A 14,405-nucleotide genomic window follows, 5' to 3' on the forward strand; every position below is an offset into this window, starting at 1 on the left:
TAGAAAAGGGCATCATTTTATCAAATATTGACACTTTCCAGCGGTCTGGGGAGCCTGCTGTCCGTGTCTGTCCTAAGAGGGCCACTGAAGAGAGGGGCTGCCGCCAGCGGTGTTGACACGGGTGCTGGCTGGAGGCCCCCGACCAGAAGCTTCCCTGCCTCCTCGGTTCCAGTGAAACTCTGGTTTTTGTTCGGGGCAGGAAGTGGGAGGTGGCTGCAGTAGGCTTTGCACCAGCGGTCAGGGGTGCGAGGGCAGACTGACCCTCAAGACCAGCAGAGGGACGGCCTCAGGCAGAGGCGTAGTCTGCAGCCTTGACCCGAACACAGGAGTGTTTAGGGACAAGCACCGAGCCGTGTCGCTACCCAGAGCCAGAGACATCGAAAAATACTTTCTGGCAGTCGGTCAGCAGAGCCCCCAGGAAGGCAAGGCAGGGAGGGGGAGGCCCCCCGGACCCCCGGAGGATGGGTCCTGGGCGCGCACCCTCAGCGCAGCTCCGGGAGCCCCTCCTGACGGGCACCCCCCTGCCCAAGTCCCTTTCCCGGCACAGCCCAGAGGTCCTGCCTCCCAGGGCAGTTGGTGACAAAAAGGAAGCAGACATCCGGCGCGGCTCCCGGGGCTCTCTGCCCTCTGGGTCGGTAGCACCGGGTCGGGGGGGCCCCGGACGTGCCGGCCCCCCCTCAGTTGGCCTCGCTCTCCGTGAACTCCTCTTTGATGGACTGTTTGCGGGACTTGCAGTCCGGGAGGTCGAAGCCGAAGTCGGCCCACTCATCGGGCCCCGCACCCCCAGCCGGGCCCCCGCGGTTGGGGATGGTGATGGTGTGGCGCACACGGAAGTGCACGGCCTCCATGACCCGCTGCCGCTGCAGCTCCCCGGAGCCCCCGATGGCGATGGTGGCCGCGTTGCCGCTGGAGCGGATCAGCTGCTGCGCGCCGTAGTCGTGGCTCTGCTTCAGGTCCTGGAGGCCCCTCCAGATGGTCATTCGGTGCTGGTCCGGGATCTTCAGGGCCCCCAGGTCCTGCAAGAGCAGCGCACACGGCCGCCCGTCAGAGGGCTCAGCGGCGGGCACTGCCCTCTCCCCCTCCCGCCAGGGACTTCGCCTGCCCCTGCACAGCCATCGTGGGACCCCCCCAGGAGGGAGGCGAGGGGCCCACACCCCAAGGGCCACCTGTCCGGGCACTGGACAGTGCGGGTCGAAGGAGGGGCAGTGCTGGGCTCGCCCTGTGCCTGGTGGTCTGGCCGCACCGAATTCCGCCCCAGACAGGCGGCAGGAGAGCTAAGAAGTGACGTGTGGGGACGGGGGGCGCTGAGGTCACTCCTGGGCCCTGAGCACAGTCAGAGTGACAGATGGAGCTCCCCGCTCCCCGCACACCGGGACCTGGAGGGCGGGCGGGGCCCCTCCGGAGGGCAGAGCAGATTCTCAGGCTCCTATCGCCTGTCCCTCCCCCGCCCCGCCCGGCCAGGCAGAGCATCAGCTGGTGAGGCAGGGCTAACATGCACTGAGCTAGCCCAGTAGGGACCACCAGGGATGGGTCGAGAGGGCATTAGTGGACACACAGCAAGGCAGCCCTCTGAGCCACTGGCCCCAGCTCCCTCTGGCAAACCCGCATCTCTGCCCCGTGGCCTTGGCTGGGCACGAGCCTGGACGGGCCTCTGACCCGGAGCCGGCTGCAGAGCAGGGGCTGTGGAGGCTCCAGCCCGCTGAGCTGGAGCCCCCCTCCCCCCCCAGGATCCGGCCAACACCTGTGTCTCCCGGGCTCTGGCTAACAGTCATTACACTCAAGGCAACACCAGGCTACGAGTGCTCGTTGCTGGGACTCTCGTTTAACCTAAAGACAAGCCCTGGCTGTGAGGTCAGGGGTCAGGATGCCAAGGGTGGGGCACTTCTACCCCGCACATCCTGGACCAGACATTCAGCTGCTGTGCGTGCGCGGCAAGCAGTTTGGGCCTCAGTTTCTCCCTGTGTAAATGGCACTGAACTAGAGCAGCCCCAGGACCCTGCTGGCCTTCGCCTCTGCACTTCTTCGTGCCTTGGAGACAGCCAGTCCCCCAAATCAAAGGCAGCCGGGCCACAGGAGACAAGACTCGAGTCCACGTGAGGGGCCCGGGCGAGTCCCGTCCAGCCGCATGAAGCCAGATGTCAGCACAGAGATGGGGCTGCTAGTGGGAAGGTTCCCCTAATTCCCCAGCCCTCCCTTACACGGGCAGGACAGGACACGGAGGCACTGCCCCAGCAAGGGGAGAGAGCTCCCGGCCCCGCGGACAGGGCCCTGCGCTGGCCTGGGGGTGGGCTCCCTGCACCTGCCCTGCCGGGGCCGTTACCTCTATCGTTAGGTTCTGCAGGTGGTAAATGTTCTGTAACCCCTGGGAGGTGAAATACTCGATGCAGTTTGGACACCCCAAGCCTGTTAAAAAACTGCAGAGAGAATTGGGGAAATAAAGCAGCATTAACTTCTAAGAACCTGGCTGTGCGGCCCGTCTGGGTGGGAACTGGCCGCCCCACAGGTCGCCCCTGCCCACCGGCAGCCAGGGTGTCGGGGACGCGCTCACCGGGGCACAGCCTCCAGGGAACACCTGGCTGTTCTGCTCTCCCTCCCAGCACCTGCTGGATGCCCACTCCCGACATCCCCCTGCCCGTCTGTTCTCCAGATAGCAGAGCGTACAGCACAGGCTGCGAGGGGCAGCAGGCAGAGAGCGCCCCCGGGCTGGGGGCCAGGAGACCACGAGCCCCCAGGGCTGAGGTTAGTGGGTTAGCGGCAGCGGCCGGCAGCGGCCCACGTACCTGATCAGGCTGGGGTCGGCGTGGTAGGGGGGTGGCGGGGTACAGTGGGACCCCGAGACCATGGACTGGGAGCTGGGGCCGCCGTTTATCTCGCCGTTGGCCGGCAGGGCGTGGCCGTGGTTGTTGAGTATCCCGGGGCCTGGGCGGGAGGCAGGTGGGACGGTCAGAGGGGGCCGGGCCGGGCGTCCCAGGCTGTGCGGGGGAGGCTCGTAATGCTCGGCCCTCCCCGAGACCGGGAGTGGACAGAGGAGACCATCCGAGGCCGTGCCTCCTGTTCCTGGGCGGGAGCTGCTGGAGGGAGCAGCCATCGAGAACCCTGCGTGGTCCTGAGCTGGGGGTGTCTGGAGCCAGGCCCGCCCTTTGGGTCTCCCCACCCATCCCGGCCACCCTGCCCGCGCCACTCACCCATGGGCCCCAGGTTGGGCCCGGCCGCCGAGCCGTGCAGGGGAGGCTGGCCCACCAGCTGGTTGACGGAGGGCAGCTTGTTGACAGCCCCGTGCGCTTTGTTCATGGGCGAGAGGACGGGCCCATAGGACGGAGGCTGCAGGTGGCTCCTGCTCGGAAGGGACAGCTGGGGTCTGTAAGAAGCACCTCCACATATAAAGCCCCCCTGCTGCAGGGGCCTGGAGCCCCCGCCCCGTGCTGAGGTGTCAGGGCGCCCGCCTCCTCGCCCAGCCTCCCTGCCGAACGGTGGCCACACTCGGCCACAGGCCCGCTGGCAGGCAGGACCAGGGCAATGGGTGGGAGGGGGTGGGGGCCCCTGGAACCGGCCCTGCTCTTGGTGGGTCGGCATCCCTCCCGCCACCGCCCCTCGCCTTCACTCGGGAGACATTTGGGCTGAGACGCTGCAGTTCAGGGAAGACCTCCCGGGGGAGGAGACGCCAAGCGCTGCCTGGTGCTGCTGGCACCGTCCCTGCTGGGTCGCCTGGCCCCATCTTTCTCCCGCGGGCAGCTGGGCAGGACGGGGCGGCCTGGGGGCGGGAGGGGCTGTGCTCACGGCCTCTGCAGGAGCTGCTGCTGCTGCCGGTACGACTCGACCAGCTGCGGGGGCACCAGCTCCATCAACTCCAGGCTCTCCTTGACCTTCATCAGGATCTCAAAGTTCTCCCGGCCCCGCACCTGAGCACGGAGAGGTGGACCCTCTGCCCAGGTGCATGTGGGCACCGCCCAGCCCCAGCCCCCCAGCACAGCGAAGCGCCTCTCCTTTCTCGGGGCTCCTCACCCTGCTGCGGGCCGGGAGTCCCCCGACCCTACTTTCCTCTCCCGAGAAGCAGGTCTGGGGGAGTCTGGTGGGTGGGTCTCCTGTCCGCACAAACCACGCCCACCCCTTCCTACCCTTGAGACTTTGCCACACTGTCCACCTCCCCCTTTCCAGAGCTCAGCACACTTGGGGTGCTGGGATGCGGGGGCGCTGGACAAATACAGGGCTTTTAGAACAAGGAACTCATGTTTTTTTTTTTTTTGGATCTCATTCTTGAAAGACTCAAAAAATGATAAGCTCACGTCATGGAGACCAGTCCTAGCAGAGCAGGTGGGGTTTTATCCGAGCCGGAATGGCCGCATCACGGCACAGGCTGTAAACTCACTTTGGTGATGTGGCTGGGGCCTGCCGGGCTGTGGGAGCGTGCGATTCCTGGCGCGTGCCCTCCCCGGTTGTGGGGAGACCTGCACTGCCCCATACGCTGTATCATTGTATCTACAGCGAGACTCCTGCGCTGGGAGCTGTGTCAGGCCAGCTCTCTCTCTCTGAGAGCTGGTTCTCCCTTCTGGGCCCTGCAGCCTGCAGAGCTCGGGGTCTCAGCTCTCAGATGTGCCAGGCTGCACCTGCCACCCTGGGGGCCCCAGGTCCCCCTCCACTCCCCGCTGCCCCAGCCTGGGGTCCGCAGACACGGCACACTCACGTGAATGTAGTAGGTTTCCTCGTCCCCGTGCCGCTTCTTCTTCACGTTGGTGCTCAGGGCGGGGATGGCAGGGGGGCTCTGCTTGAAGGCTGGCAGGGGACGGGGTGGGGCAGCTTCGTGAGCAGGCAGGGAGGAGGGGCCACGCGCAGGTTAGCCAAGCCGACCCCGCCACCCGGCGTGAGCCGACCTTCCCAAGGTGCCCCTTGTGGACAGGCCTGGAGACCAGCCGCCCACTCGGATGAGCAAATCGGGCGGTCACCCACATGGGACGGAGGGGATCGGGGGCGGCCACGCAGGCGGGGCTGGCTCTGTCCCCTGGACACCGGCTGGTGCGTTTCCCCCAAGCCCTGAGACAGGTCCAGCTGCGTCCTGGGGGTGGCCTGGCTCTGACGTTCCAGGGTGGCCCTCCACCCCCGCGCGCCCACCCCGGCCCTGCTCACCGCGCTTGCTGGCAGCCCCGCTCTTGGCAGCGCTCTCGTTCAGGGCCTGCTGTTCGCGGAAGTGGTCTTCATCCGCTTTGCGGTCTCGGCCAGGACAGGCACAGATGCGGCCCTCGAAGGACCGGCGGCCCAGCACCTGTCCACTGTCCAGGGGCACAGCCGGGCCCGTGAGCTTTGGGGCCCACCGTCCCCACCCACCTCGCACCCCACAGGACCGGCCTTGATGGGCCGAGGGCTCAGGGCTGAGTGCCCAGCTGCTCTGGGACGCCAGGTCCCCTGCGTCCCTCCCAAGGCAGCTCCTGCCCCAGCAGCCCCTCCCAGCACGTGGCCTGCAGGTCCCCTCCCCAGACTCGCCTCCAGGGCCTGCACCGCCCCTGGCTCATGGCCTCCCTGTCTCTCCAGCAAGCCCCCCAGCAGCACGGGCCCGAGTCCCTGCCCCGATCCCTCCCCGACCCCCGCGTCCAGCAGACTCACTCCCGTGTCTCCAGGGTGATGATGATGAGGATGGGCCGCCGGTTCATGCCCCCGACACAGCTGCTGTTGCACATGAAGTTGTACAGGATGGTGGTGAACTCTGTCCCCACCTGCCACAGGAGGGGCAGGGAGAAGCTGTGCTGTCGGCACGTGGGCCCCAGTCCACAGGGCTGGGGGCTCCTGGGCTTCCAAGCACCTGTCCCTCGCATCTCTGGGTAGGCAAGGGGGTGCTGGGCCCTGTGGTCCTCTGCCGTCTATCCACCCATCCACCGTCCATCCCCCACCCACCCACCCATCCACCCACCTATCCATCCAGCCAGCCACACAGTACACTGAGTGCCATGTGCTCTGCTGGCTCTGGAACCAAGAGAGCCATGGTCTGGTTGCTCCCCTGGCACAGGCTGGAGGCTGGCCCCGGAGGCGGGGTGTGAGCAGGCACATGCACAGGCCTCTGTGGCGCAGGTGTGTGTTTTGCAAACTGTGGGCTCTTCTGGGAAGTAGGGTGCATGGCACAGCTCTGGGCAGAGGGAGAGACCAGAGCCGTCCGAGTGGGCTCCCAGCACACACACTTGTTCCAGGGAGTGTGTGGAGACAGTGAGATGTGAACCCGGGACTCTTGACCCGTGGGCATCCCAGGACCACAGAACGGGCAGTTGTCACGGTCTCTCTGGGTCAGGATGATGGCTCAGGAAACCTGGCCTTTCACAAAACTGCTGGCACGTGGCAGCCGCCAGGGGGCGGGAGAGACCTGCTTTCCTGGTCCTGGAGGTGCCAGTGAGGCTCGGGGGAGGGAAGGCAGGGTGGCAACCCCTCCCCGGGCCCCGCCAATGCAAGGGCTGTTCCTAGGGAACCACAGGGGGTCCTGGGGGTCCTGAGGGACCAGGTACAGTGATGGGGCCTGGAAGGGGGAGTGCCTGGAGGACTGGGTACAACTCTGGGGGGGGGGGGCGTGTCTCAGACCCAGGTAGAGGAAAGGTGAGGGCTCGCCATCACCCGCCCACCCTGGGAAGCATGGCCCACAAGGTGCATTGCTGGGACTCGGTCTCCACCTGCCATCCTGGCACCCCCATCCCACTGTCACTGGTTGGTGCCACCCCTACTTCTCTCCACCCCAGCTTTTTACCCCAGTCCGGCCCGCACATCAGCCCCAGAACCTTCTGCTGCCTTCAGGTCAAAGTCAGACCCCCAGGGTCTCTCCGCCCCTGCCCACCTCTTGCAGCAATCCCCCCCAGCCTCCCCCCAACCTCCGGGCCCTGCAGCGCTGTGCCCCCGACCGCAGGTCTCTCCTCTCCCCTGCGGCCCCCCGGCTCTACCCGGGCTAACTCCTCCTGACCTCAGCCCCTCTATCCCCCAGAGCCCAGGCTGGGGCATGGGAAACGGACGGGCAGGAAGAGGGGACGCAAGGGCCGGGCTGAGGCCCAAGGGTCAGCAGGCCCACCCCCCGCTGTAAAGCCAGCGTTGTGGATGCCTAGAGAGGGCCGGAGGGGACCTCCCTCCAGCTAGGCAGTGTAGGTGGTCACAGCCCCACCCACAGGCAAGGGAGGGATGGACATGAGGGCGAGGGAGGATCTGCACAGCTCGGGGACACTTGGGAAGTGACCCGAGGGGTCTCTGCCCCGAAGCCCTGCCCCAGCCTGGCCCCCTACCTGCGGGGGCTCGTAGGGCACCATGACGCTCTGCCTGCCGGTGACAGGGTCGTCCACGTACTGTGAAAGGTTGTTGCCCTCCACGCGGATGAGGTGGCTGGCGGGGGCAGACTGTCCTGCCGAGAGGGGACGCCGCTTCAGAGAGGTGCCAGCCGGGGTCTGCACCCCTGTGCCGGGCGCATCGCAGAGGACTCGGGCCTCCCACTGGGACTCAGACCCGCCGGCAGCCCTCATGCACCCGGGGCACTTGGCCCAGCAGCCCTGCTCCGCGCTCACCTGCGGGCACCGGCACCCAAGGCCCCAGGCAGAGCTGGCAGGACACGGGACTGGGGTGGGGGGGATGCTGAGCCCCCCTGTCAGCCCCTCGCATCAGACCTGCCACCTCCAGGAAGGAGGCCCCGGGCCAGCCCTCTCCTTCCCGGCTGGGGCGCTGGCCGCTGGGCACAGGAGGGGGTGGGGCAGGGACACTCACCTTCGTTGAAGTCCCGCCCGAGCTCGTGGTTGGGGCAGCGCTTCACGACCTCGGTCACGTGCTCCGCCTTCTTGTAGATGGGCATGGCGCGGATGACAGTGCCCGGAGGCGGCGGGGTGGACACCTTGATCTGGATGGGGCACGTCTTGGCGATTTGGCAGTAAAGCTTCTTTAGCAGAGGAGAGTACTGCAGGGCGGGTGTGGGGACTGGGGTGAGGCTGGCCGTCCCAACTCTACACTCTCGCCTGCTGTGGCTCCCGCCAGGAGTCCCGGCCACCGCATGCCTGACCCTCGGCTGAACACCTCTGGGCTTCCTTCCCTCAAAGAGCCTCTCCCCGGCACCCACCCATCAGTGTCTGGCTGGTGTGGGCTCAGTGAGAGCAGCTGCTCTGAGTGCCCCGTGCGGCCAGGCTGAGACGCTTATCCACCTGGATCTCACTGGTTGGAGAAGTAGGTACCATTAGGTCCATTTTATGGATGAGGACAGTAAAGGCCAGGATGGTGAGAAGGAGCTGCTGGAGAGCAGGGCTGGGACAGGGGGCTGGGAGCCAGGTCCAGTGCGTCAAGCCTGTGAACCTTAAGCCCCCAGACTGTAGTAGTTTGAAGGGGGGAGGGTACAGCCTCGTGTCTCGGGTTTTAAAAGCCTGGAGTTAGGTTTTCTGTCCTCTGTACAGAGGAAACGTGCACAGGGACTCCCTGGGCCATCCTCTGAGGGGCCAGCCCTTTGGCTTACTTCTGGCCACTGCGGGTGCGGGGCTTTGACCTTGAAGCCCCAGGACCCCCGGCCCAAGACCTTGACCCAGGGAGGATCAGATGACTCCCGGGCCACCTGAAGGGACCTCCAGGGTGAGTGCCCAGAGGTCCAGGTGGCCCACCCGAGGACCCAGGCCGGCTCTCACGAGTTCAAAGTGACACTTGATGGAAGGGTCCCTTGGAAACACGGGTGCCCACTCGTTTCCAAGCTGGCTGTCCCCCAATGACTGGCTCCTGGGGATCCATCAGGGCTCCTCGTGGCCCCATCCCCCACGGACAGTGGGGACATGAGGGTCTCAGAGTCCCAGGACGCTTCCTGTCCCCATGCCACGCCCCTGGGCCCCCCACAAGCCCCCGGGGACTCAAGAGTTACTCCAGCCACAGGGTCCTGGAGAGCCCCCCATCACATCCCACTATGGTCGTCAGGGAAACTGAGGCCGGACACGGGGCTGCTGCAGACCAGAGGACGAGCAGGTCTGATCCCACCTTTGCCGAGGAAGCTGGGGCCTGACACCCTGACCCTTTGGCCAGCAAGGGACACGATGGACCCTCAGAGCCTCATACTCCCAGCAACTCCAAGTCTGGGAAAAGCAAGGGAGGCGGCGCTCAGCCTGAGCCCAGGAGCAAGGGGCCCCCGCACCTCGGAGCCCTTGGCCCTGAGCAGTGCGAGACGTCCTTCCTCTGATGAGCTGAAACCCAGCTGGAAATGCTGACCTGGGGTGGGGTCTGAGGGGGCTCGGGGACAAGCCCGAGCTGGGGTCTCCCTAGTGGTGTCCTGGGGGATTGGGACCCTGTCCAACTCCCTCAGCGATGACTTCAGGACGAGCCCCCTTAGGCCCCTATCGTGGAAGGGAATTGGATGCCCACAGGGCTTGTCGCCTCCCGGGGGCCCCATCCACCTGTGCCTGCGACCCCGCTTCGGCAGGAAGGGACATCCCCCATGGGTGTAGGTGGGCCCTCAGTGGACTTGGGGCCACACAGGGGGGCAGTTCTGCTTCCCAGGGAGGTGACCGCTGACCTCCTGGGTCCCCACCAGTATAGATGCTGCCCCTTCACTCCCCAGAGCACCAGTTTGGGAGATAAGCTGAGCGTCCTGTCCTGAGGGCCGTGCCCAGGGCAGCAGTAGCCCAGCCCAAAGCAAACACCAGTTGCCAGTTTAGTGCCCAGCTCTCTTGTCCACCATGTGCGAGGCTTCGGGACCCGTCCCTGACCCGAGACAAGTGTGCAGTTAGTTTCCAGAGGAAACTGCCTGGTGAGTGCCATGGAGGAGATCCAGGGGCCTACTTAGGGGACTTCCTGGAAGCGGAGGGCCCCACAGGGAATGGCGGGCCTCAGCTGGACTTCAGGGACCTGAACACAAGCAGTCATGGAGGGAGAGGCTGGGATGCTGAGAGCCATCCACTCAGCAAGGCTTTGTTGAGCGCCTAGTGTTTGCCAGGCCCTCGGCTCACTAGGGAAAATGGACAGAGCCCCGCAGCCCCCAGAAGAAACTAGACTTATAGGAGGCTCACGCCTGAACGCCACGCAGCCTCACCGGGGCCTCCTGCAGCGCTGGTGGATTCCAGAGGGTGTTTCTTCCCCTGCAGGTGTCCCACCTGCCTGCGGAGGGTCCAGCGAATGAGGTGACCAGGGCTGGGAGGGGCGTGTAGAGGACCCACAGAGAGCTGGCCTGGGCTGGGCGGTGGTCAGCAAGGGGAGAAGGCGTCGGAGGCCTGGCCACTGTGCTGCAGTTCTGGCTCTGGGTTTGATAGCTGGGATGCCTTAAACCACTGGACACCTCCCCGCGTCTTGATCGCTGGCCTGTGATGTGCTACATAAAACAGCCCTGAACCTCGCCCACTGTGGAAGCGCCCGCACATGTCCCCGTACGTCCTCGCCTCCGGTGAGGTGGCTCCTGGCCTCTGGTGTGAGCAGGGGCAGCGGGTCCAAGTCCAAGGCTGTGGGTGGGGAGGGATGGAGCCGAACGGGCCCCCAGGGGCACACAGGCCCTGCAGTCCCCTCTCCGATGTCGACCAACCACCGCAGGCAGCCCCAAGGAGGGAATGGAGCCAACAGGGAAGGGGCCAGGCTCCAGGCGCAGCCTTGGGAGGTGCAAAGCCGCAGCCCCCGGCCCCCTCCCCAGGCTCCGTGACTGCCGCCACGTGGCTTCAGAGCCCCCGCCCCCACCAGCGCAGGCTTTCCCTCTGGCCTGCCTGCCCCAGTCCCACTGGCCACGGCCTCCGGAGCTGCGGACGCCCCGCCCCCGGGAGGAGCTGCGGGAGCTGTCCCTGGTACCGCGGGCAGCGGCCGCCTGACCGCCCGCCCCGCCGAAAGCCGAAAGCCGCTGGGCTGGGAGCGCAGAGCTGCCTCGGGTGCCTCACCCCGGCTGGCTGGCGACGAGCGTGGGGAGAGGAGGTTCCTCCCTCTGCGTCCCTGGCCAGGCCCCCGATGGCCTTGGGTGGGCCCACTCACCGTAGCGGTGTCCCCAGCCCAGTGCTGCCCTCAGCTGGCTGCTCACGCCGCCCTTGGGCACACACCCGGTCAGGCCCCAGGCCCCCGGCCCGGGTTGGACCCCCGGACGCCCAGGCTGGCCCAAGTCGGGCAGCGTCGGGGGGGGGATGCCTGAGGTCTAAGCCCACCCTGGTAGCATCAGGTGGTGACACCTGCGGCCGCTGGACTGCAGGGCAGGAGGGAAGCCTGGGAGGGGGAAGGGGTAGGCCTGGATAGCCAAACCTGGGGTTGGGGGCAGGGTGGGACCTGGAGGGAATGAAGGAGCTCCCCCACCCCCTCCCCTAGCTCCTTCGCCTCCTCCCAGAGCTCCGGGGCCTCAGGCTGCCCTGGGCACGGGGCAGGGAGGAGGAGGGCTCCTGGGTCCTCATCAATTTTGTAAAAAAGGTCACGCGGAGATGCTTCTTCTCGCCCTCCCTCCCTCCTGCCTCTCCTTCCCTCCCTCCTGCCTTTCCTTCCCTAGAACCGCTAGATGGATGTGTTTCAACAGATTCCGAGCTGATAAAATCTTATTTATCTTCGGCGGTTGACACAGAGCCGTCAGGACTTGCCTGTTCGGGGATGTGTGAGTTCCTTCGTGTTTGCAGGAAATGGTTTGCCCAGACGCTGGTGCGTGCCCATCCTGCCCCCACCCGGTTCCTCTCCTGCGATCCAACCCCCCCCCCCCCACCCACTCCACGATAGGCCCGGCCCAGCCTGGCTGGGAGCCTCGGCCCGGCAGGGCTGGTGCAGGGGGTGGTGGGCAGAGGGTGGCAGGCGCGGCGTGGTGGCGGCTGTTAATTTCCTCGCGCCTGCTCCCCTGCAGCTGGGTGCCAGGCACGGGCAGGTCTGGGCAGAAGGAGAGTGGAGAGGTGATAATAACTTGTCTGTCATTTTCCAGGGACGTGTAGCATCTTGCAAACCGCAAATACCGTTAACCAGCTTGGGTGAATCTGTTACAACAGATTCTGGAAGACGGGGCCTGCAGTGGGGGCTTTATTATTTTTACTAATTTTTTTATGGACCACTTTTATCTGCTTTCTGTGCGAGCGCGTGTGTGTGCATGTGAGGGAGCTCACACCCACATTTCTCTCCTCTTTTGGGTTATGGACCCTTTGAGGACCTCCCCAAGGCCACAGGCCCTCACTCACCCTAGAAAAGCCCTTGTGTCTTCACTCAGCGGAAAGTGGCCAGGAGCATGGGGGGCTCTGACAGGTGTCAGGGAGGTGACCGGCCTGGGGGGGTGACCATCACCCCAGCCTGCTTCAGAGCACCCACGCTCAGAAGGCAGCAAGGGCCCATACACAAGGAAACCCACGGCCAGCAGCCCACCTTGGCTGCGGGCCTGGTGGTTGGAGGCTCCGGGGGCCCCCTGGCTCCAGGGTGGGGGCCACAGCCGGTGCCTGGCCAGCAGATAAAGGAAGCTGCTCCAGCCCCCCCTTTTCTGTCAAGATGCTGTGCGATGAGTCTCAGTCCCGACTCCAAAGGGCCTTGTCGATCCACTGGCCCCCCCCCATGAACAGTGCGGGGAGGGGGTCTTGCACACAGGGGGTCCCATTGTTATCACTCTCACTCTGGCCCCAGCCAGAAGCTCCTTCCCAGGGCGGAAGGAGCTGCCCAGAGGCCGGCCCTGCCTTTAGCTTCAGTGACACCCTCGTGGGCAGGGTGAGGTGAGCCTGGGCCTCCATCTGGTCCTTGTTCCGTAACCCAGGCACAACATCTGGCCACCCCCGGACCCTGAGGAGGGGGCGAGCAGTACGTATTCTGAGCCCCTGGGACAGGCCGGGCTTGCAGGGAGCCCCAGAACTCCCGCCAGCGGCCACCCCTCCCGCTCCCAGGGCACAAAGAGCGTCGATAGCCCAAGCACCACGCTCAGCCCCAGCCAGGTCCAAACACGGTCCCTCTGCCCACAAGCTTGACTTTGCCAGCTGGGGAGCCTGCCTGGCCTGGCCTCCTTTGAAGACCGGCGTCCCTGCTGCAGGGGCCATCCCCCAGCTGGCCTCATGGAGAGAGCCCTCTGGCAAGAACCCGGCCAGCAGGGCTGTGGGCCGTGCCCGGCACGGGGCGGCGGGGGGAGGCTGCCCACCTGCCCAGCTCTGCCCAGCACCGGGAGGGCCCCCTTGACGGCCCGGGGAAGGAGGTCCCCACTACGCTCACCCCATCCCACCTGCAGCCTTCTGATCTGGCCTGGCCTTGTGAGCACGGTGACTGCAAGGGTCAGTGGGCACCTTCCGCTCACAGGACAGCCCGGGGAAGGAGGTCCCCACTACGCTCACCCCATCCCACCTGCAGCCTTCTGAGCTGGCCTGGCCTTGTGAGCACGGTGACTGCAAGGGTCAGTGGGCACCTTCCGCTCACAGGACAGTCCGGGAGCCTCGGCCTGTGGGCCCACCATTCTGGACACGGCCACTGTCCAGTGTGGGCAATTCCTTCCCCCAGCGCCCTGCAGCTCCCGGATGGCCTGGGGCTGGACCAGAGGCAGGAGGCTGGGGGGATGGCGGGAGGGGAGGCCAGGCTGTGGCCGCAGCTGTAGCAGATACTCAAGGTGGCCTCTCCGGAGGGCCGTCATGTCAGCCCCGACAGGAGCCCTGAGGATGGGCCCTCCTGTCTCTGACCTTCCTGCCATGGCAGCTGCAGGTAAGTCCCCAGTTCAGGACCACAGGTAAAGCCACGCCCTCCAGCCAGGAAGCAGTGAGGGCATCTCTTCACTAAATCAACTCCACTCCCGGCCAGCAGGAGAGGAGCCCCCGGGGACCTGCACGCCCTGGACACGTGGGGTGGTCACTTTTCAGCTTTTAGTACAGTTGGCTGCCATCGAAGTTTTCACTGGAACCTGTAAATATCCAGCGAAGCATCTGGGGCAGGGAGTGCTGGCTTCTACACATCTGACCCCGCAGCACACGGCGTCTCCCATCACATCAGCACCACCTTGGTTCATCCTCCCCGAGGCCCTGGAGGCACTGGCTGCCCGCTCACAACACGAGGACCCACGGAGGAAGGGGGCGCCTCGCCCTGGGCAGGTCTGCGATCCTGGGGGAGCCTGCCTGCAGGCCACTGCGTGTTTCCCCCAACGGCCTCTGACTGTCCACTTCACTGAACCCTGTGCACCTTTCATGGGGGCCTTCCTGCCCTAGAATGAGCTGCAGCACTCACAGCCCCGATCGAGGCCGGTGGAATTTCAGGGCCTGGGATCCATGAACTTGAGCTTGGCTTCCAAGGTTGGGATCTGAGAAAACCCCAAAGCAGATTTCCCCGACAACCAACCACAGGGACCCACCCAGCTTGGAAGCCAAGCTCCAACTCGCTCCCCCAGGGCCAAGGTCCAGGGCACTCAGGACCCCATGGTTGCAGCAGTGGTTCTAGGAGAAGCTGGGGCGAGAGCTCCCCTTCGGCCCTCATTTTCCCAGCTAGAGAGGGGGCTAAGGGCACTGGAGGGTGGGGCGGGAACAGGGGGCCAGGTTCGGGTGCAGGAA

The 14,405-nt window shown here is 65.7% G+C and overlaps 1 protein-coding gene across 5 annotated transcripts in view; it reads right to left on the reverse strand.

The window, feature by feature from the left end:
• TP73 (tumor protein p73) overlaps positions 1-14,405 on the reverse strand; it is a 68,781-nt gene continuing 54,376 nt past the window's right edge. For 3 of the 5 annotated variants that reach the window (XM_082403851.1, XM_082403854.1, XM_082403852.1), the window contains exons 5-14: positions 7,714-7,900; positions 7,242-7,357; positions 5,596-5,705; positions 5,122-5,264; positions 4,682-4,770; positions 3,778-3,899; positions 3,186-3,358; positions 2,781-2,919; positions 2,321-2,414; positions 1-1,016 (exon numbers count right to left, since the gene is read on the reverse strand). In XM_082403851.1, the coding sequence (XP_082259977.1) occupies positions 678-1,016; positions 2,321-2,414; positions 2,781-2,919; positions 3,186-3,358; positions 3,778-3,899; positions 4,682-4,770; positions 5,122-5,264; positions 5,596-5,705; positions 7,242-7,357; positions 7,714-7,900 (1,512 nt within the window). In that variant the 3' untranslated portion in view covers positions 1-677. The remainder of the gene's footprint in view (positions 1,017-2,320; positions 2,415-2,780; positions 2,920-3,185; positions 3,359-3,777; positions 3,900-4,681; positions 4,771-5,121; positions 5,265-5,595; positions 5,706-7,241; positions 7,358-7,713; positions 7,901-14,405) is intronic. The other 2 variants (XM_082403853.1, XM_082403855.1) reach the window with 2 other exon arrangements.

The sequence above is a fragment of the Balaenoptera borealis genome (genome assembly GCF_965194805.1).
Source record: "Balaenoptera borealis genome assembly, chromosome: 1".
Taxonomy (NCBI): domain Eukaryota; kingdom Metazoa; phylum Chordata; class Mammalia; order Artiodactyla; family Balaenopteridae; genus Balaenoptera; species Balaenoptera borealis.